Below are 23,553 nucleotides of genomic sequence, written 5' to 3'. Positions count from 1 at the left end.
CTTCCCCCCCAGTCGCTCTCTCTCTCTTCCCCCCCAGTCGCTCTCTCTCTTCCCCCCCAGTCGCTCTCTCTCTTCCCCCCCCAGTCGCTCTCTCTCTTCCCCCCCAGTCGCTCTCTCTCTTCCCCCCCAGTCGCTCTCTCTCTTCCCCCCCAGTCGCTCTCTCTCTTCCCCCCCAGTCGCTCTCTCTCTTCCCCCCCAGTCGCTCTCTCTCTTCCCCCCCCAGTCGCTCTCTCTCTTCCCCCCCAGTCGCTCTCTCTCTTCCCCCCCAGTCGCTCTCTCTCTTCCCCCCCAGTCGCTCTCTCTCTTCCCCCCCAGTCGCTCTCTCTCTTCCCCCCCAGTCGCTCTCTCTCTTCCCCCCCAGTCGCTCTCTCTCTTCCCCCCCAGTCGCTCTCTCTCTTCCCCCCCAGTCGCTCTCTCTCTTCCCCCCCAGTCGCTCTCTCTCTTCCCCCCCAGTCGCTCTCTCTCTTCCCCCCCAGTCGCTCTCTCTCTTCCCCCCCAGTCGCTCTCTCTCTTCCCCCCCAGTCGCTCTCTCTCTTCCCCCCCAGTCGCTCTCTCTCTTCCCCCCCAGTCGCTCTCTCTCTTCCCCCCCAGTCGCTCTCTCTCTTCCCCCCCAGTCGCTCTCTCTCTTCCCCCCCAGTCGCTCTCTCTCTTCCCCCCCAGTCGCTCTCTCTCTTCCCCCCCAGTCGCTCTCTCTCTTCCCCCCCAGTCGCTCTCTCTCTTCCCCCCCAGTCGCTCTCTCTCTTCCCCCCCAGTCGCTCTCTCTCTTCCCCCCCCAGTCGCTCTCTCTCTTCCCCCCAGTCGCTCTCTCTCTTCCCCCCCAGTCGCTCTCTCTCTTCCCCCCCAGTCGCTCTCTCTCTTCCCCCCCAGTCGCTCTCTCTCTTCCCCCCCAGTCGCTCTCTCTCTTCCCCCCCAGTCGCTCTCTCTCTTCCCCCCCAGTCGCTCTCTCTCTTCCCCCCCAGTCGCTCTCTCTCTTCCCCCCAGTCGCTCTCTCTCTTCCCCCCCAGTCGCTCTCTCTCTTCCCCCCCAGTCGCTCTCTCTCTTCCCCCCCAGTCGCTCTCTCTCTTCCCCCCCAGTCGCTCTCTCTCTTCCCCCCAGTCGCTCTCTCTCTTCCCCCCCAGTCGCTCTCTCTCTTCCCCCCCAGTCGCTCTCTCTCTTCCCCCCCAGTCGCTCTCTCTCTTCCCCCCCAGTCGCTCTCTCTCTCCCCCCCAGTCGCTCTCTCTCTTCCCCCCCAGTCGCTCTCTCTCTTCCCCCCCAGTCGCTCTCTCTCTCCCCCCCAGTCGCTCTCTCTCTCCCCCCCCAGTCGCTCTCTCTCTCCCCCCCAGTCGCTCTCTCTCTCCCCCCCAGTCGCTCTCTCTCTCCCCCCCAGTCGCTCTCTCTCTCCCCCCCCAGTCGCTCTCTCTCTCCCCCCCAGTCGCTCTCTCTCTCCCCCCCAGTCGCTCTCTCTCTCCCCCCCCAGTCGCTCTCTCTCTCCCCCCCAGTCGCTCTCTCTCTCCCCCCAGTCGCTCTCTCTCCCCCCCAGTCGCTCTCTCTCTCCCCCCCAGTCGCTCTCTCTCTCCCCGCCAGTCGCTCTCTCTCTCCCCGCCAGTCGCTCTCTCTCTCCCCGCCAGTCGCTCTCTCTCTCCCCGCCAGTCGCTCTCTCTCCCCGCCAGTCGCTCTCTCTCTCCCCGCCAGTCGCTCTCTCTCTCCCCGCCAGTCGCTCTCTCTCCCCGCCAGTCGCTCTCTCTCCCCGCCAGTCGCTCTCTCTCCCCGCCAGTCGCTCTCTCTCTCCCCGCCAGTCGCTCTCTCTCCCCGCCAGTCGCTCTCTCTCCCCGCCAGTCGCTCTCTCTCCCCGCCAGTCGCTCTCTCTCCCCGCCAGTCGCTCTCTCTCCCCGCCAGTCGCTCTCTCTCCCCGCCAGTCGCTCTCTCTCCCCGCCAGTCGCTCTCTCTCCCCGCCAGTCGCTCTCTCTCCCCGCCAGTCGCTCTCTCTCCCCGCCAGTCGCTCTCTCTCCCCGCCAGTCGCTCTCTCTCCCCGCCAGTCGCTCTCTCTCCCCGCCAGTCGCTCTCTCTCCCCGCCAGTCGCTCTCTCTCCCCGCCAGTCGCTCTCTCTCCCCGCCAGTCGCTCTCTCTCCCCGCCAGTCGCTCTCTCTCCCCGCCAGTCGCTCTCTCTCCCCGCCAGTCGCTCTCTCTCCCCGCCAGTCGCTCTCTCTCCCCGCCAGTCGCTCTCTCTCCCCGCAGTCGCTCTCTCTCCCCGCCAGTCGCTCTCTCTCCCCGCCAGTCGCTCTCTCTCCCCGCCAGTCGCTCTCTCTCCCCGCCAGTCGCTCTCTCTCCCCGCCAGTCGCTCTCTCTCCCCGCCAGTCGCTCTCTCTCCCCGCCAGTCGCTCTCTCTCCCCGCCAGTCGCTCTCTCTCCCCGCCAGTCGCTCTCTCTCCCCGCCAGTCGCTCTCTCTCCCCGCCAGTCGCTCTCTCTCCCCGCCAGTCGCTCTCTCTCCCCGCCAGTCGCTCTCTCTCCCCGCCAGTCGCTCTCTCTCCCCGCCAGTCGCTCTCTCTCCCCGCCAGTCGCTCTCTCTCCCCGCCAGTCGCTCTCTCTCCCCGCCAGTCGCTCTCTCTCCCCGCCAGTCGCTCTCTCTCCCCGCCAGTCGCTCTCTCTCCCCGCCAGTCGCTCTCTCTCCCGCCAGTCGCTCTCTCTCCCCGCCAGTCGCTCTCTCTCCCCGCCAGTCGCTCTCTCTCCCCGCCAGTCGCTCTCTCTCCCCGCCAGTCGCTCTCTCTCCCCGCCAGTCGCTCTCTCTCCCCGCCAGTCGCTCTCTCTCCCCGCCAGTCGCTCTCTCTCCCCGCCAGTCGCTCTCTCTCCCCGCCAGTCGCTCTCTCTCCCCGCCAGTCGCTCTCTCTCCCCGCCAGTCGCTCTCTCTCCCCGCCAGTCGCTCTCTCTCCCCGCCAGTCGCTCTCTCTCCCCGCCAGTCGCTCTCTCTCCCCCGCCAGTCGCTCTCTCTCCCCGCCAGTCGCTCTCTCTCCCCGCCAGTCGCTCTCTCTCCCCGCCAGTCGCTCTCTCTCCCCGCCAGTCGCTCTCTCTCCCCGCCAGTCGCTCTCTCTCCCCGCCAGTCGCTCTCTCTCCCCGCCAGTCGCTCTCTCTCCCCGCCAGTCGCTCTCTCTCCCCGCCAGTCGCTCTCTCTCCCCGCCAGTCGCTCTCTCTCCCCGCCAGTCGCTCTCTCTCCCCGCCAGTCGCTCTCTCTCCCCGCCAGTCGCTCTCTCTCCCCGCCAGTCGCTCTCTCTCCCCGCCAGTCGCTCTCTCTCCCCGCCAGTCGCTCTCTCTCCCCGCCAGTCGCTCTCTCTCCCCGCCAGTCGCTCTCTCTCCCCGCCAGTCGCTCTCTCTCTCCCCGCCAGTCGCTCTCTCTCCCCGCCAGTCGCTCTCTCTCCCCGCCAGTCGCTCTCTCTCCCCGCCAGTCGCTCTCTCTCCCCGCCAGTCGCTCTCTCTCCCCGCCAGTCGCTCTCTCTCCCCGCCAGTCGCTCTCTCTCCCCGCCAGTCGCTCTCTCTCCCCGCCAGTCGCTCTCTCTCCCCGCCAGTCGCTCTCTCTCCCCGCCAGTCGCTCTCTCTCCCGCCAGTCGCTCTCTCTCCCCGCCAGTCGCTCTCTCTCTCCCCGCCAGTCGCTCTCTCTCCCCCCGCCAGTCGCTCGCTCTCCCCGCCAGTCGCTCGCTCTCCCCGCCAGTCGCTCGCTCTCCCCGCCAGTCGCTCGCTCTCCCCGCCAGTCGCTCGCTCTCCCCGCCAGTCGCTCGCTCTCCCCGCCAGTCGCTCGCTCTCCCCCCCAGTCGCTCGCTCTCCCCCCCCAGTCGCTCGCTCTCCCCCCCCAGTCGCTCGCTCTTCCCCCCCAGTCGCTCGCTCTTCCCCCCCAGTCGCTCGCTCTTCCCCCCCCAGTCGCTCGCTCTTCCCCCCCAGTCGCTCGCTCTTCCCCCCCAGTCGCTCGCTCTTCCCCCCCCAGTCGCTCGCTCTCTCTCTCTCTTTTCCCCCCACCCCCCACTCGCTCTCTCTCTCTCTCTCTCTCTTCCCCCCCCCCCACTCGCGCTCTCTCTCTCTCTTCCCCCCCCCCCCCACTCGCGCTCTCTCTCTCTCTCTCTCTTTCTCCCCCCCCCCCCCCCCCCCCCCCCCCACCTCGCTTTCTCTCTCTCTTCCAACAACAACATGCCCTCGAAAAAGCCTCGGCACCGCCGGCCCCCCTCAGCTAGTACTTGATATAAGGCTTGTGTTGTTACTGTATATGCATCTTCACAACCTAAAGGAGGAACATGTTAAAAATATTTGCCTCTGTTTTCCAGCACAATTGGCATCGGTGCAGCATAATCTTTCTCGTCGCATTGACATCAAATGTGTGGTAGACTGCTGCCAGTTTCTAGTTTGGTGCTAGTAGCGAGTACTCTTGAAATAAGTTATCTTGCATCCTTCATGCTGCTGTCATCTATAGCCAACTTAAAGTTTAGAACTTAGGTGGCCTGCTGTGCCATTTCAACACTTTGAATGATAGAAAAGAGCTGACTTGTCTTGTCAGCTGTTTCTTACGATTGAAAATCTCACTGATGTCAGAACTGATAGGCAAACAAGATCTGCTTTTTTCCCCACGGAGAACAGCAGTTTAATGGCTCCCCACTCGGGCCTTGTAAATTGTTTCTAGACTTTCAATATGTATTCCACCTCATGAAGAGCAGGTTAGCATAAATAATTACTACTTTAAATAGATGAATTTTAAGTATGACTGTGATATTGGGAGGGAAGAGACGACCATTTATCCTCCAGATGCAAGTTTCTGTGCAATACAACTGCACGAAACACCATCACTTGCAGGTTTCAAAGCCAAGGGGCATACTGTAATAATATTTATCCTAAAAGGTGGGAATGTTTTAACTTCATAGTTTTGAAATTGGGAATTAATCTAGAGAGGCTGTTAGTGTAACTAATTGGTTGACTCTCTTGTGCATGAAGTGTAAATACAATCGGTTATGTACTTCCAGAGTTGCATTTTATTTTTCATACAGATCATAACCTACTTGGGATCCAAATGAAAAGCAGGCTGTTCGGAAACATTCATGAGTCAGTTTACTCATTTCAACTCTTAAGCCTGGTTACTTTTCCTGTTCGGTGTCATTCGTGTTAATTTACCTGTTAGCTCCACATAGCAAAGGTGCACTTGATTTATGATGAATTACAAGAGAATAAAATTTGAGCTCTGTTTATGTTTATGGTCTACAATGACCTACAGTCTTCAAAAACATGTTATCAGCGCTATATTTTTCTTGTTGACAGATGAGATTGAGACAAAATAGAGAGGATTTGAATAAAAGTTTATTGCAAGTAGTGAAAAGTAAGTTTCTTAAGAAAGAGGTACAGGGAATGAAAATAGGTTCTCCTAGATTAGAGTAGTTCTTAATCTTAGCTTGTTTAAGAAGAAACATCTGCTGAGTGAGAGAAGGAAAATTTCGAGCACGTGATAATTATGGATGAGGAATGTCATTCAACCCATTTTAATTCATCCGTTAAGAGAGATGCTGGAGCTACCCGCCACCCCTCAATTACAGCATCTAGTTATTTCTTAAATGATTCCGAGGTTTTTCCTGCACTACTTTATCTGGAACTCAATTCCATACATTATTCACTCTTTGTGTGAACAGGAATTTCCTGATTGCCAGTCTTTAATTTACCCTTTACTGTCTTGAATGACTCCCTTTGGACTACTCTTTCAATTTAATTTAAAGTAATATTCCAGATTTACCTTTTCCATTCCCTCACTATTTAAGTACCTCTATAAGATCACCTATCAGACGCCTCCTTTACAGGCTGAAAAGACTAATTCTTTGCAGTCTTTCCCTTTGTCACTAGGAATCAGCTTTGTGGTTCTTCTCTGCACTACCTCAAGTGTTTCAGTGTTAACCATGTGTCTCAGTGACCTGAACTGGATGCATTACTCAAAAGTGCAATCTGACCAGAATACTTTGCAGTTGGTCACAACTTCCTCTGATTTAAATTCTACTGCTCTGATGATGTATTTCATCCAAATGACCCTCCTGATTTGGTATCATCTAAATTCAGGTCATTAATGTAAATTAGAAACCGTAGTAGTTCCAGTACTGAACCCTTTCGTGTGGAGTTTTGTCAATGTCTTTTGGAAGTCTAGATCACCACGTTATCAGGCTTACACTAGTCCATTTGGGTTGTCACAACCTCAAAGAAGTCAAGGAGGTTGATTAAGTAGAATCTTCCACTTCTGAATCTATGTTGACTAGCAGTTTGTCAGCCTTGGCTCAGTGGTAGAACTCCCACATCTGATTCAGGAGGCTGTGGGTTCAAGCCCCACGCTAGAGACATGAGAACATACTCTAAGCTGACACTTCAGTGCAGTATTGAGGGAGTGCTGCACTGTTGAAGGTGACAAATTTCAGGTGAGACATTAAACCGAGGTCCTGTTTGCCTCTCAGGTGGATGTAAATGATCCCATGGCACTATTTGGAGAAAAGTGGTAGAATTCGCCCGGTGTCCGAGTCAATACTTCTCCCTCAACCAACGCTGCCAGAACCGATTATCTGGTCATTTATCTCATTTCTGTTTGAGAGACATTGCTGTGTGCAAATTGGCTTCTGTGTTTCCCAGCATTACAACACATAATACGCTTCAAAGTATTTAATTGGCTGTGAAGCACTTTGGGACATCGTGAAGTCATAAAAGGTGTCATATAAATGCGAGTTCTTTTTTACATACATTTCATAACGCTTCATTGGCTATGAAGCACTTTGGGGTGAGTAGTGCTGTGTAAATGCAGAATCTTCCTCCCTCTTCGTTGGTTTTGTCCTCCTTGGTTACCACGTTCACGTATTTCCAGTCTACTGGTACCTCCACAGTGTCCAGTGGCTCCCTCATTATGATTGCCAGTGCCTCTCTCATCTCCTCAATCACTCTCAAAACTCTGATAAATAGCATCTATCCTTGGGGAATTATCTGTTATTGTAGCCTATCTAAGACGTCTATCTGATTACTATCAAAATCTTTCATTTTGCTTCGGTAATGAAGTCTGTAGAAAGTCTAAAAAAGTATTTAGATCAGGTCCACTTCCATTGTTCCAGCACCTCCTAGAAACTGATTGAAGAGCAGCATTAGTGTGGACTTGAGAACAGGTTGCTTGCTGCCCATCTCAGTTGGGGAATGATAAGTGGCTTGCATGGACCAGAGAGAGAGAGAGGAGAGAACTTAAGAAAAACACAAAGCAGAGAGAAAAATCAATTTGTGGATGTGGAGGAAGGGAAGCTCATTTTTAATTTTCTGCAAACTACTACCAGGAATCTGAAAACAAACGTTTGTTGACTATGCGATTAAAGGCACATTAAATGTAATTACCCAGGTGTGAAAACATGTTAATGTCAGTAAATCAGCTTGGATGAGCATGTTTTATCCCCTCATTAGCATTGAGTATGGGCATTTATTCTGTGTGTGTCAGAACATCAATTAAAATGGATAAAGGTCAAATAACGTACAAAAGAGAGAGTCTAAGTAATTTGCATTTTATAGCACAGATTTTGCTACACAGCACAGCTCTGCCCTGTATTCATTTGTAAGTGTTGTTTTCTAGATCTGTACCATTTTTAAGAAATCTCCATCCTGATTGTAATTGTAGTAAAACAGCAAGATGCCACAACACCGTGTTATGTCTCCAGTTGAATAGAGGTGATGGTATTTGGAAACAGAGATAGCTGGCCTGGGTATTTGCTGCAGCATTATTTTTTCTGCTTCTGTTGTATCTCCTCTGTGTTCAGGATCTAGTTTGTCTTCTGGGAATATATAACAAAGCTGCTCAGTAGTTTATCTGAATCTTGTAACTTTTGTTATCTTGCTCATGTATCATTGCATAAGCAGACTCTGAAGAGGTGACAGTTGCAGCAGAGCTTTACTTTCAGAAGAGTTAAACAAAAGATTTTTTAAAATTAATTTTAAAACATCTTGCACTATTGTATGCATTAGTAACACTAACATTTTAAAATAATAAAGCAATATTATGATTTAATTACTATTTTTCATCATAATACCTGATTAAAATTCATCTATTTACATAATTTTCCTTCTTTCTCACAGCTGATGATGTAACGGCCATCCATGTCCTCGATATCAAACAAGATGAGATTGTCGATACTAATGGAGCTGGCGATGCCTTTGTTGGAGGTAAATATCACTAGTATTATGTAAGTTATATGCCAAATAATGTAATTTTGTGAAAAATGCAGTGGTGACTTGAACACTGCATGTTTATTACCTTCCTATTCTTACTCAAACCAGTACAGGGGCAATTACTCTAACAAACAGTATAAATCTGATTTGTGCCAAATTGTAACTGGAAATATTTAACCTGGCATTTAATTTTTGATGCAGATTTACAAAATATCTGTATACTTGTAGACATTTGTATCATTAGAATTGTAATAGTCAAAAGGACCACTGTTGTTTACCATATACATAAATGATTTGGACTCAGGAATTGGAGGTACGGTGTTGAAATTTGAAAATGATACCAAATTGGGGGGTATCGCTAATAATATGGGGAACTGCACCAATACAGAGGAAGACATAAACAGGCTTTCTGAGTGGGTGGATAAAACGCATATGAAAGTTAATATAGCAAAGTGTGAAGTGGTTCATTTTGGTGGGAGGAATAAGGAAGCCACTTATTCCTAGAAGGTAAGGAACAAAATGGGGTAGAAGAACAAAGATATCCAGAAATACAGGTGCACTAATTGCTAAAAATAATAACGCGAGTTGCTGAGCCCATAAAGCGTGCAAACAAATTACTGGGGTTCATTTCTCGAGGAACAGAATACAGAAACGGGAAGATGATAAATTTATATAGAACCATGGTTAAACCACACTTGGAGTACGATGTACACTTCTGGTCTCCATGCTACAAAAAGGACAGTGAAGCACTGGAGAAAGTGCAGAAAAGATTTACGAGGATGTTAGCAGAATTTAGAAGATGCAATCGGGAAAGCTTGAGCAGGCTGGAGCTCTGATCTCTGGAAAAGAGAAGACTAAGAGGAGACCTGAGAGGTATTTAAAATGATGAAGGGGCTTGATAGGGTGGACATGGAGAAATTGTTTTCCACCCGTGTGTGCCCAGAACAAGGGAGCATAAATATAAGATAGACACTAACAGATCAAATAATGAGTTTAGGAGGAATTTATTTTTGGAGAATGTGGAATTTGCTGCCATTTGGATTAGGTGAAGCAGCTAGCATTGATGCATTTAGGGGGAGACTTGAAGCATACACGAGGGAGAAGGGAATAAAGAAATATGGGGCAGGATGGGAAGAAGTACTTAGATTGAAAAGAGGCTCATGTGGAATATAAATTCTGGCATAGACCAGTTGGGCCAAATGGTCTGTTTCTGTGCTGTAGATTTTATATAATATGTAATTCCTCAACCAAAAGGGTAGGTGGATGATTTGCTTCATGGTCCCCTGACAGCACTTTTGAGTCTACCACTGTAGGACAAGCACCAGAACCGTCTCTGATGACTTACTTTCCGATTGTCGGTTCCCTTTCTCAGGATCTGCAACTTCCCGATGGTCCTGAGAACAGAAGCTTACCACATGGAGAATTGTGGGCTGCAGTGTAAATGCACAACCTGCTAATCTGTGGTACAGCATTTTAGACTGCTAACATACTGTATCATTGAGGTACTTCACCAAAGATTTAACTGATAACATATGTAGTTGAATGCTGTGCAAACAGAACGTAAGAATTAGGAGCAGGAGTCGGCCATTCGGCCCTCTGAGTCTGCTCCGCCATTCAATACAATCATGGCTGATCTTCTACCTCAACTCCACCTTCCTGCACTGTCCCCATATCCCTTGATTCCCTTAGTATCCAAAAATCTATCGATCTCTGTCTTGAATATACTCAATGACTGAGCCTCCACAGCCCTCTGGGGTAGAGAGTTCCAAAGATTCACAACCCTTTTGACTTAAGAAATTTCTCCTCACCTCAGTCCTAACTGGCTGACCCCTTATTCTGAGATGGTGACCCTTGGTTCTAGACTCCCCAGCCAGGGGAAACATCCTCCCAGCATCTACCCTGTCAAGCTACCCTTCAGAATTTTATGTTTCAATCAGATCACCTCTCATTCTTCTAAACTCTAGAGAATATAGACCTAGTCTACTCAATCTCTCCTCATAGGGCAATCCCCTCATCCCAGGAATCAATCTAGTGAACCTTTGTTGCACACCCTCTAAGGCAAGTATATCCTTCCTTAGGTAAGGAGACCAAAACTGTACACAGTATTCCAGGTGCGGTCTCACCAAGACCCAAAATAATTGCAATAAGGCTTCTTTACTCTTATACTCCAATCCCTTTGCAATAAAGGTTAATGTACCATTTGCTTTCCTAATTGCTTGCTATCCCTGCATGTTAACGTTCTGTGATTCGTGTACAAGGACACCCAGGTCCCTCTGAACACCAACATTTCCCAGTCTCTCACTTTAAAAAAAAATATTCTAGTTTTCTATTTTTCCTACCAAAGTGGATAACTTCACATTTCATATATTCTATCTGCCACATTCTTGCCCACTCACTTAACCTGTCTATATCCCTATGCAGCCTCTTTGCATCCTCCTCACAGCTTACTTTCCCACCTAACTTTGCATCGTCACCAAACTTTGATACATTACACTTGGTCCCCTCATCCATTGATGTAGATCAGCCATTGATATAGACTGTAAATAGCTGAGGTCCAAGCACTGATCTTTGCAGTACCCTACTCGTTACAGCCTGCCAACCTGAAAATGACCTGTTTATTCCTACTCTCTGTTTTCTGTCTGTTAACCAATCCTCAATCCTTGCTAATATATTACTTCAATCCCATGAGCCTTAATTTTGTGTAATAACCTCTTGTGTGGCATGTTACCGAACGCTTTTTGAAAATCCAAATACGCTACATCCACTGGTTCCTGCTTATCTACCTGCTAGTTACAACCTCAAAAAACTCTGAGCTTATTTGTCAAACATAATTTCCCTTTCATAAATCCGTGTTGACTCTGCCTAATCATATTATGATTTTCTAAGTGCCCTGTTACCACATCCTTAATGATAGATTCTAGCATTTTCCCTACTACAGTAAACTCTTTCTTATCTGGCACCTACGGGACCAGGATGGTGCCGGTTGATAAATTCTGGATAACCGAGAGGTATATCTACCAAGGCAATTTTTAACACAAACAAAAATAAAAACCACTGACTGACTCGGCAAAATGAGTGCTGGATGGATTCGGCAAGATTACCGGTTATCTATTTTGCTGGTTATTAAAGATGATTAAGTGCCGTTTAAACAAGAGTTTACTGTACTAATGTCAGGCTAACTGGCCTAAAGCTCCCTGTTTTCTCTCTCCCTCCTTTCTTGAATAGTGGGGTTACATTTGCTACCTTCCAGTCTGCGGAGACAATTCTAAATCCTAGGGAATTCTAGAAGGTCAAACCCAATGTATCCACTATCTCTGTAGCCACCTCTTTTAAAATCCTAGGATGTAGGCCATCAGATCCAGGGGATTTGTTGGCTTCCAGTCCCATTAATTTCTCCAGTACTATTTGTTTACTCATACTAATTTCTTTAAAGTCCCTCATTCTCACTGGTTCCCCACTCTATTTTGTTTTTGTGCCTTCTACCATGAAGACAGATACAAAGGCTGGAATTTTCCCCTTAAAAAAAACGAGTGGCTTTGGAATGTGGAGGCAGTTAAAATGTTAAAAATGGGATTCCCGACTCCAACCTGCCCGCTTCCGGTTATACCGGAGGTGGGACGGGGGGAGGGCAACCAACCCACTCCCAGGGTGCGGTATCTTAATTTAAATATTGTCATGAGGCTGGAAGCCTCTTTTTTTCATCCTCCATTTTGTGTTTAACTGCTTGTGAACGGGTTTCACACAATCCATGAAATCCGGCAGTTAAAGTGAGGCGGGAACTGCTGCATCCAGGAGGTAAGTGGCTTTATAACTACCTCATGGATCCAGGGTCCCGACCTCTGAATCTGGCTGGCTGCGGGCAGGAATTCAAGGACTCGCATTCAAATCAGACCCTGTCGTTAAAGTCGGCAGGGCCTGCGGGAAACTCGGCCTCCCGGGTTTCCCAGCCGCCTCAGAGGCCCCACGCCCCCAACCCGCCTTCCTGAGGAAAATTCTGGCCAAAGTATTTGTTTAATGTCTCTGCCATTTCCTTATTCCCCATTATAATTTCTCTTGTCTCTGCCTGTAAGGGACCCGCACATACTTTCGCTAATCTCTCCTTTTTAGATACCTATAGGAGTTTTTACAATCTGTTTTTAGGTCTCTTGATAGTTTAATCTCATTCTATTTCTCTTTCTTTATCAATGTCTTAGTTATCCTTGCTGAATTCTAAAATTCTCCCAATCCTCAGGCCTACTACCCTTTTTACAACATTATAAGCCGCTTCCTATAATCTAATACTATCTTTAATTTCTCTTGTTAGCCACTTTTCCCGTGGGGTTTTTATTCTTTAAGAGAATGCATATTCATTGCAATTTGAATGAGCTTAAATGAGTGAACTGGCTTTTAATATTATTGGAGATCAGCTCACACCATCAATGTGATGCTCAGATTGACACCTTTAGGCAATATTGTTTATAAAATCCAAAAGAAACAGTAGGCACAGAAGCACGGTGTAGTGAGCAAATTCATCAAATAGAAGTTTAGACATCCTATAAACACAAACTCAGTGGGATTAAGAAAATTTGAATTGGAAGAAGTAGGTGAGGACCATGAGGAAAAATTAAAGAAAAAACATCACTTTTATATTTTAGTTTTGTTCCTTATGAAGTCAACATAATATCATGAAATGATTTTTATTCATTATGCTGAATTAATTTCCCTGTAGGATTACAATAAATAACTAGATGAATGGAAAATGTTGCTGCCTTGTAAGTTTTTACCACATTTATGTCAAAGGATACAAAATTGTTGAGTTCATCACAAAAACTGGGGCAATTTATAGAGTTTTCAGTTGATGCTTAAACTGTAAGCAGGTCCAGGCAAAATCCTGGCTTGACTGGTTTTGTAATTTTATTCAGTTTAAGCACTATCATTTTTAAATAATTGGAATATAGTAATAAACCTACTTTATTAAAGAAGGAAAGAACTTACGTTAATAATAGAACCTTTGTTGTCCTCAGGTTCTCCCAAAGCGCTTCATGGCCAATGAATACCGTTGGAAGTGTCTTCACTGTTGTTATGCAGCCAAACACACCAGACAATTTGCATGTATCGAGGTCCCACAAACAGAAATTAGATAAATGAATAGGTAACATTCGTGCCACAGAAGTGCCAGGCAATGACTATCTCCAACAAGCGAAAGTCTAACCACCGCCCCTTGACATTCAACGGCATTACCATCGCCGAATCCCCCACCGTTAACATCCTGGGGGTCACCATTGACCAGAAACTTAACTGGATCAGCCACATAAATACTGTGGCAACAAGAGCAGGTCAGAGGTTAGGTATTCTACAGCGAGTGTCTCACCTCCTGACTCCCCAAAGCCTTTCCACCATCTACAAGGCACAAGTAAGGAGTGTGATGGAATGCTCAACACCATCCAGGACAAAGCAGCCCGCTTGATTGGCACCCCATCCACCACCTTAAACATTCACTCCCTCCACCAACGGCGTACCGTGGCTGCAGTCTGTACCATCTACAAGATGCACTGCAGCAACTCGCCAAGGCTTCTTCGGCAGCACCTCCCAAACCCGCCACCTCTTCCACCTAGAAGGACAAGGGCAGCAGACGCATGGGAACAGCACAATTCCCCTCCAAGTCACACATCATCCTGACTTGGAAATATATCGCCGATCCTTCATCGTCGCTGGGTCAAAATCCTGCAACTCCCTACCTAACAGCACCGTGGGTGTACCTTCACCACACGGACTGCAGCGGTTCAAGGCGGCGGCTCACCACCACCTTCTCGCGTGCAGTTAGGGATGGGCAATAAATGCTAGCATTGCCAGCGATGCCCACATCCCATAAACAATTTTTTTTTAAAGTTAATCTATTTGGGTGGTGTTGATTGACAGATAAATGTTGGTCTGGAGAACTCTCTTGCCCTTCAAATAGTGCAAAAAGTCTTTTATGCTAAAATAAACATGTAAAGCACAATTCAAATAAGAATATAAACACTACTTCTCATCCTGCCATCTCTCTGTCCCTCCTATTCTCCATCTTCCTCTATTTTAGCTCTTCTTCCATCCCCCTTTCTGTGCCTTTAATTTTACTCTTTTTCTAAAGTAATGTAACTTCTATTATTTTAGAAGTTTAATATCTTTAACTAACTTTTTTTTGCTATAACCATGCCCATTTCGGAGGCCAAAGTGACATTATACAAATTGCTACCTTCTCTCTTTTTTTTTCTTTGCTCCTCCCCTCCCCTTTTAGAAAGATGTTCCCAGTTTGTCACTAAACTGCAACTAAGCCATGGGATTACCTGCATGAAAGACGAGTAACTTAAGGATAACAACGCTAAGGGCATAAAGTTTAATGCTGGTTCAGTATGTTCATCAGCAACTGTGTGTAGTTAGTCTGATGTATCATTTGATACCTTCCAACGCGAAGGCTTGCTCACTGCACTGTGCTCCCATGTATACATCATTTTGTACCGGGCATTTTATAAATCACCTCCAGCTAACACCAATGTGTTTAAAGTGCAATTAAGTATAGTTTTATTTTCTAATATGTTAGTGGTTCAGTGCCTTTTGTTAGATGTCCACATTTTTGCATGTTCATCTAATTGCTTGCAACTATTGTCGATTTAGGTTCATTGTTTCCGTGCCTCTGCGGAATAGGCTATTCAGAATTACGGGATGCTTGGTCTCGTAGGATAATGTTTCTCGGACAGTGTTTTCAGTTAAAGCAGCTTACGATAATTAGTACAAACCAAGAATTCAATAGTATCTTGTTTCTTTTTGTATCATTCTCTTACCAGTAAGCTGTATTTCTGGCAAAAATGTTGCAGTAAATCATGTCGGGAGTGTGGTAACCAAGCCGATAGTACTTAGTGTTGCATAATTCTGGAGGATTGCTAACTGTTGAATATGATGATATATAGATGCTCACCTGAGCTCCAGTTTTTGTGTACTTTGTTTCAGTAACACCTGATCTTCTTATCGTGTCCACGGACAGTCTATACATAGCCCAGCCAGAACTGGACACATTTTTGCGCCTTGTTGTTGAATTCGGCAAGATCTGCAACAGTGCAGGGTTCCTCTAACGATTGGCATTGCAGGAGATGTTGCATAGTCTGTGCCTCAGTTCCACATTCACAAGTTGTCGGGCTGGTTGAATATCCCCATTTGCTTAGTGACACCTTTGAGCAACCTGCACCGCGGTGTCCTAAGTCTGTTAAGGCACTTCCAGGTTGCCCAGTTGCAATTAGCTCCTGGGGGAAGGCTTTCATCAAGTAAAATCTCCATCGCTGGGGGTTGTTCAAGACTGGCGAGCCGATCTTTCCACAAGGCGATGCGGGCTTCAGATGAGGTTGATTGTAATGGAACAACACTGTTCATGAAGCTCTTTCTTGACTTTAGGCGGCTGGGTGTAGGTGTATGACAATGCAGAGGGTGTCTCTCATCTGATGTTTGACGGAGTCGTTCTTTCTTGCTGGCTACCGTTCTTTTATCAGGGGGAGCGATACCCGCCACGATATATAACTGATTATTTGCCCTTTTACTCCATTCAATAGCGTGTGTTAGGCTGATTTGTAACCAAAGCATCAAGTCGCTGTTACAGAACAAGCAGACCACGCTAATAAAGCTTTAACTGTGTTTACTCAAACACTGTATTGATTTAACTGAAAGAGAGGGAAACTGGTACTCAGCAGTGTGTCAGAGTAGATAAATTTAGTTGCAGTTTTTCATTTCATCATGTCTTGGCTGTACTTATTCAAGAAAGAAAAAGGGTGCCAAGTGATACTTCAAAAATATAAATGTTAAAAGGTCTGGCTTGTGACCAGATTTCTTCATTTTCAGTCAGAAGTTATGATGAAAAACAATTATTTGCCTCTTATCCTAATTAGTATTTAATTTAATAAACTTTTAAAAAGAAAATTGCTTTTACAATATGTATGACTTGAATATTTGAAGAAAAACCACCATTAAGTCTGTGTTTACATAACTTAAATATATTTGTTGTTTGTTCTTACCCTAACCAAATCATTGATGGATCATTTGGAATATAAAATGCTATCATGGTTGGCCAGAATAAGAATAACTGTTGGAAGTAGATTTAATAAGATAAGGAATAGCGGAAAAGGATGTCCCTGCATTTGGAGAGAAATACCATGCTACCATTCAAAATTGCACAGCTATTTTTGTCTTATCTTTGAAAGGATGAAGATCAGTGTTATTTTTTCCCTTTTTCCTCTTCTCTCTGTCAAGCAGTTACCCATGTGTGGACATGGTACTACAGGCACCAGCAATTTCTTGAACCTTGCCTAAGTGGGCATTCTTCAATACAGTGAATGTTGGCAAACTGTTGAACTGTGGGAGGCATCACAGTCAAGACCTGTCCTGACCTCTCCTGCACCACCCTAGTCTGGGTACACTGAGGCCAATTATAAGTGAGTCCACTGTCACCTAAGATCTGCTAATTCAGCACAGACCAGGAGATCAAACAAGTGAATTTTCTGGTTTCTGTGTCTTAATGCCATGCTAGATGATGCATTTATCCATTGAGCATCAAGGGAGTCAGGGGACCTACCTGCCTATTTTCAATGTGCGTCTGTCACACCTTGAAATAGCGAACTTCAAAGTATGTCACATTGCATTAGATTGGCTCAAATGTCATTCTTAAAACAAACAAATCACAAATTAACTAATTTCTTAATACTTCTGACCTTGATAACCTGGCTACCACCCAATGGGTGGAGCTGGGGATTTACAACAGCTGGCTTTATAAATGGAAAATACAATCAAGTATCTACCATGTATCCATGACCTGTGATATCCATGTGTCTTGATTCTAATGGAGCCAAAGTTCCAAAACCCAGACCAGTTTTGAAGAGGCAAAGATAATGTGGTGTATTTAGTTGCAAACTTAAACTTTTTTAATGCTCTTGCTGACAGTTAATTTTTGCTGTTTTTCTTTGCAGGTTTTCTGTCACAGCTGGTTTATGATCAACCTTTGGAAAAATGCATCCATGCTGGTCATTATGCAGCAAATGTCATCATTAGGCGTTCAGGTTGCACATTCCCAGAAGTGCCAGACTTTCTTTGATGTTTTCATTTCATATAAAAATAAGTGGGATCAAAAAATCCTTTGTTAAATCTAAGAACAGGGACTGCTGTCCATTTAAAACTAAATAACCTCTCTCTCTTTCCTTCCTTCCCACACCCTGCATTAAGAATTCTGTACTTAGCTTTTTATTCATTTTTGTCAGTCTGTTACTAAAATTCATATTTAGAAAATGTGAACATCTTAACAGTAGATGACAAGGTCTAAAAATGTTTTGATCAAGTTGATGGTCAAAACTGTCTTCTTGAATGTTCCTTTGTGATTTTTGTTTACATCTCTAGATGAAACCATGAAGTGTTGATTTAGATGGTGAATGTTTGAGTAGTTAATTTTATTATCCACCTGACAGTAATTATGGCATTGGTGATGGACGAAAGCATGAGGTAAAAACAATGTTGACCATTTTCTGCAGAAAACTGCAAATTGCATAACTTGTTATTCTTCAATTTATTCTGACAGTGAATTTTTAACTTAGCCGGAAGTGAGAGTTGTAACTGAGCTCGAGCTGTTTGTCATTTAAAAGTGGTGCATCATATCATCATGAAACGGTTTCAGTTTAGCAGATTACCTCAGTATCTTCTGTTTTTGAGCTTGTTCAGAAAAGTAAACTTATATAGTGTGAATAAAATAAAGTGAGGCACAGAAATATTTATGCAGGCAAATCTTGCTGTGAAATACCAAATCAAACCTGCAAACGCACAGTTTTTAAAATCCTGATGCTCTGTAGTTATTTGGACGCATGTAATAGTGTTCAAAGAAAAACAACTGTACACAGTTAAGATGACAACATTCTTATCTTTATAATTTGATATTGACAATAAACAAAGATGATTCTCGTAGATGTTTTCTTGCTTTTAGTTATTTTTCTTTCAGGAAATTAAATACAGTTGCATATTTATTGGACATTATTAGAATTTTAAATGGTACCCAAGTCTTCAGCTACTGGTGGTTTCACTTGTTTTGGGAAAAAAACATTTTGCTACTTTGACTAAATTCTGAGTTTTCATTGTGCAGGAAGTAATTAGACAAACTTAAAATAATTAGGACAGAACAAGAAGTAGCATACTACTTTTAAAGACCACGTTCATTGAAACCTCACCTTAAACCTCTCCAAATCAACTTCCCCAAGTCGGGGTAGGATCTCTGTTATAGTCAATAAGAAAGATTTAAAAATCTTAATAAAGTTGACCTGTAACGAGAACTTCTTTGCTTGTCCCTATGAATTTGTAACAAGGTTGGACTGCTTTTGCAGTCTTTTATGATTCTTGGTTCTTATTCAGTTTCAGGCTGAAAGGTATCTTGTGCCCAGTGAGAGCATCAAACATCCAGATTAGTATGGCATCAGCTGCTTCCCGATGTTCGAAATACTTCTTCAATAATACACTGCAATCCTGGTTTCAAAAGTGCCTTTCACTAAAACTATGACACTTCTATTTCAATTTATCTTTTACCTGTTAGACCTTAGGTGACTAAAGTAATGGTGGAACCCATGTAGATTTTATGCACTGGTTACCTGAATTGAAGCTCATTAACAATTCACAGGTAAAGTGCACCGTTTCCACCCAGTTCTCCATTCAGCAGTTTGCAATATTAATATCACTATATGAACATACAATATGACGGACAGATAAAGACCCACTGGTCCATATAGTTGTCATACGTCGTGCATTACAATAAATAAACTCCTCACCTGCCTAGAGCCATGTAATCTCTTAGGAGAGGTGACAAAAACCCAGACCAATTAGGGGGAAGAAATCTGGAAAATGAATAATAAGGATACAACTTTAATCATACTGTTACACAAATAGGATACCAGTTTAAAAGCCTAATTAAAAGAACATTTGAAAGTGTTTTTAAAATTGTTTTCCAAAATTGTGAAATTTAGAATCTTTGAAATTCAATTATAATAACATTCTATCAATTTTTTTTACAATCACTCTAGTGATTATATTGATGGTATGAGGTGTTCTGATGTGACTTTACAATTTTAATTTCATAACAGTTCTCAATGCACGACTTTTTAAAAAAAAGTTGATTTATAAATCTATTTCCTGCTCTACTTCATAAAAGAAATTGAAAATGGTAAAAGCATTTATCAACTCTCCATTTAGTGTTAGTAATGATTGACAAAACAGTTAACGCAGTTATGCATTTGAATAATCGATCTGGAAAATTAATTGCTTCCCTCATGACAAGGAATTCAGTGATCATAATTTTGAAATATGATTTGAAATAGAAAAAAATGTGTTTTAAATAAATGACAAAAGGAAAATCAGCATAGGGCTACTAAGGGATGCACAAGATAAACTCACAGGTAATGACAGCGAAATGGCAGAAATATTGAATAATCACTTTGCCTCAGGGAGACTAACAGGGTGGACTTAACATTAGAAGAGATCAAAAAAGATATCAAGACATTTAAGACAGGAAAAGGGGATATAATTGATAAAGTAGTTAAACTTAGAGAGGATAAAACCCCTGGTCCGGATGGATTACATCCACGCATACTAAAAGAAGCTAGGGAAGAGATAGCAGAGGCACTATTACATAATTATAAAAATTCATTAGAAAACGGTATAGTGCCAGAGGACTGGTGAACAGATAATGTTATTCCTATATTTAAAAAGGGAGATAGAACAAGTTCCCTATCGACCAGTTAGCTTGACGTCGGTTTAAGAAAGATAATGGAATCTTTACTCAAAGATGTTATAGAAAAAAATCGAGAAACTGAAAATATACATAATAAAGAATAGTCAACATGGATTTCAAAAGGGGCGGTCATGCTCGATCAACCTTATTGAATTCTTTGATGAAGTAAGAGAGAGTAGACACGGGTACTGTAGTAGATGTAATATACTTTGATAAGGTACCGCATAGTCGGCGCATGACTACGGTCAGAGTATGTGGAGTCAGGGGACAAGTAGCAGAATGGATAGCAAGCTGGCTACAAAAACAAAAGTAGGGCTAAAAGCTAGTTACTCAGACTGGCAGAAAGTGGGAAGTGATGTTCCACCGGGATCGGTGCTGGGACAACTGCTGATCACCATTTACAGAAATGATTTGGACTTGTGAATCGGAAGTACAATTTCAAAATTTGAGGGGAACACCAAATTAGGGGGTATAGTTAATACTGAGGGAGACTGTGGAAAAATACAAGATGATGTTGATAAACCTGCAGAATGGAGTGTAAATGTCAAATTAATTTAAATATAGATAAGTGTGAGGTGTTGCATTTTGGCAGGATGATTAAGGAGGCCACATAATCTTTGGAAAATAAGAGTTTAAATGGGGTAGAGGAGCAAAGAGATCATGGGGTACAGATACACAAATCACTAAAAGTAGCAATGCAAGTTAACAGTCATTAAAAAATGCAAACCAAGAACTGGGGTTCATTTCTAGAGGAGTACAAGGATGATTCCAGAACTGAGCGGTTATAACTATCTGGAAAAACTGAATAGGCTGGGGCTCTTTTCTCTAGAAAAGAGAAAGTCGAGGGGTGACATATTAGAGGTCTTTAAAATTATGATGGGGTTTGATAGGATAGACATAGAGAAGATGTTTCCACTTTTGGGGGAGTCCAAAGCTAGGGGGATAAATCTAAGATAGTATCACTAATAAATCCAATAAAGAATTCAGGAGAAATTTCTTTACTGAGAGAGTGATTAGAATGTAGAACTTGCTACCACATGGAGTAGTTAAGGCAAATAGCATCGATGCCTATAAGGGGGAGCTAGATAAGTACATGAGGGAGAAAGGAATAGAAGGATATTCAGATAGTGTTAGATGAAGTAGGGTGGGTGGAGCATAAACACCAGCACAGAACAGTTTGCCCGAATGGTCTGTTTCTGTGCTGTAAATTCTATGTAAAAATGCTTTAATATTTACTAGGTTTGCTGCAACATAATTGTTGAATTCCAATCTGTTTTACAATCTGCAGGTTGTATCTTGGCCTATATGTTTCAGAAAGAACCCAATTTAAATGATCAAACAAAATGTTCTTAATCATTGAAACATTTTATACAACTATCATAAAGGACTGGAAAATAGTCTTCTGTACCTGGTTGAAGTTATTAAATGAGCAGCACGTAGTCCCTGAGTTAACTGGTATTGACTATCATGATGGACAAGTATTGATTGCATTGTCATGATAATCTCATTACAGCAGGTGCTGGTGCATATAAACAGTTTAAGAGGTTTTGAAATAACACTCAGTGGTAAGTACATCGTTGCCTCTACAAAGATTTTTATCCTAATTGTTATTGCTTTTCCATGCTATTCCTTCACATTTTTACCACAGTTGCTTATTAGCATGTTGTTTGATAAACGCATCTGAATATTTATATGTTGGATCCTTTGCTCTGGAGGCTTCATGTTGAATATAGACAATACCAGTTTTGGCCATGGCAGTGCAAACAAACTTATGAAGTGAGAGAAGGTCTCTGAAGTTCACAATCTTGACCATGGGTGGAAACTTACAAAACTTAATTTTCAACATTCGTTACTGGACAGACTAATTTTATTTATTACACATGTACATGTATGTGTGATAATATACTTTTTTTTTTTTTACATATACCACCATTTGTGGAATTTTATTTTCCTGTTTCACTGTAAAATGCATTTTACAATGAGTACTCTGTGGGGAACTATGGAATAGAGAATTTAACTCAAGGAAAATATTCATGATGCCATAATTCGGAGCATGTTTAACTGCAGTGCGAGTGAGCAGCCATAAAAATACTACCTGCTCATGTACAAAAAGGTGAGCTCTCTGGAAGCCTGCTGAAATGCATTCAGCCCTCCTACTGCCAGTAAAATTGCTACTGATTAAAGAGAGGTGACTGGGTACATTCTTCATTGATTAATGAATGAATGTAGCCTTTCTAGGACTGATGTAGACCACTTTTGTGGGCCATGTCACTGAAGTACCTTTGGGTCTGTCCAGAAACTAAAATGTTCATCTTGCACGAGGGAAGATAAATAGCTAAATTCAAGATATTTACCAGGTTCAAGGTGCTCTGTTGATTTTTTTTTTAGTTATTCAGTTGTAATTCTCTTCCCCCAAAAGGCTGTGGATGCTGGGACAATTTGAGCTTTCAAGACTGAGACTAAGAGCGATAGATTTTTGTTTGGTAAGGGTATCGAGGGATATGGAGCTAAGGTGGGTTAATGGAGTTGAGGTACAAATCAGCCATGATCTAATTGAATGGTGGCGCAGGCTTGAGGGGCTGAATGGCCTACAACTGTTCCTATGTTCCTAGTTTGTATTGAAATTTCTCCTAGGATTTCCTTTAAAATTGATGAAAAAGTATGCCACAAATTATAATTCCTGCAATCTTTTTACTTTTTGATTGAAGTTTTTGGTGACAGTTACAAAAAGGTAGAGGGTAATTCATGGACAGGTTTAGAATACAGCATTAATTCTACCAGTGAAGTAAATCTCATAATTTGTATTCCCTTCATTTGTTGAATAAATATTGTATTCAGTTCCCTACACGGGATTTTATTTGTGTAATGTAAGTGATCCATCTTCAAAAAATTATAATTGCCTTTTACTACTGGAGTTTTAATCTGGTATGCTTTCCTTGGACAAGGCTATAGTTGTTCAGTACACGTTCCAGTGCTTACAGCTGTGCACTCGCTGATGGAGAGAGTCACTGACAGCTGTTTGAATTTGTTTCAACTGCTGATGGCTCTTGAGAAAGTAGTTTTTGATGTTGTTTCTCACATATATGTGTGGAATAAATTTGTATCCCCAATTGTGTGAGAACTGTTTGCATGATATGATATCTATACACAAGAACGGGGCTACAAGACAAAAATATATTAAATGCTCAGGTGAATACACACAACATCGGGGCTGTGAGCAATGGGGGCCATGTATGCTTGGAGAAAATGAACCAATTACAATCACAGGATGCCACGTGCAGAGCTGTTTTGAAAAGGCATGTTACGAATTTAATTGGAAAGTGTATAGTTAACGTATAAACCCCGAAGTGTGCAGTACCTAAATTAACAGAAAATTGGAGTAAATAGGAATTACGGAAAGAATATTTGTGCGGGATAGAAGGGACATAACAGTAAGAGAGTCGAGGTTCACGGTCAACGTAATAGAATTGGTGTATTCTATACACTGCTACTTAAATCATTCTGTTTTTCAGTATCATCATTCAATATGTATTTAGAAAGTACTCACCACATTTCTTTATCTGCTGTATTCTCTGAAAAATGACTTTACGGATTCCATTCTAATATAAAATGGAACACAGTCC

At 43.9% G+C, this 23,553-nt stretch overlaps 1 protein-coding gene across 7 annotated transcripts in view; it reads left to right on the top strand.

The window, feature by feature from the left end:
- LOC147098590 (adenosine kinase-like) overlaps positions 1-18,120 on the top strand; it is a 256,526-nt gene extending 238,406 nt beyond the window's left edge. For 5 of the 7 annotated variants that reach the window (XM_085970459.1, XM_085970460.1, XM_085970461.1 and 2 more), the window contains 2 exons: positions 8,080-8,166; positions 17,139-18,120. In XM_085970459.1, the coding sequence (XP_085826585.1) occupies positions 8,080-8,166; positions 17,139-17,263 (212 nt within the window). In that variant the 3' untranslated portion in view covers positions 17,264-18,120. Of the gene's footprint in view, positions 1-8,079; positions 8,167-13,175; positions 13,304-14,428; positions 14,542-17,138 lie in introns of all 7 variants that reach the window. The other 2 variants (XR_015074198.1, XM_085970456.1) reach the window with 2 other exon arrangements.
- The last annotated feature ends 5,433 nt before the right edge of the window (positions 18,121-23,553 follow it).

This window comes from Somniosus microcephalus, chromosome 29 (assembly GCF_052327205.1).
Source record: "Somniosus microcephalus isolate GS21.2 chromosome 29, FLI_Smic_1.0, whole genome shotgun sequence".
Taxonomy (NCBI): domain Eukaryota; kingdom Metazoa; phylum Chordata; class Chondrichthyes; order Squaliformes; family Somniosidae; genus Somniosus; species Somniosus microcephalus.
The sequence above is the reverse complement of the archived record's forward strand: the minus strand, read 5'-3'. Positions and strand labels throughout refer to the sequence as shown.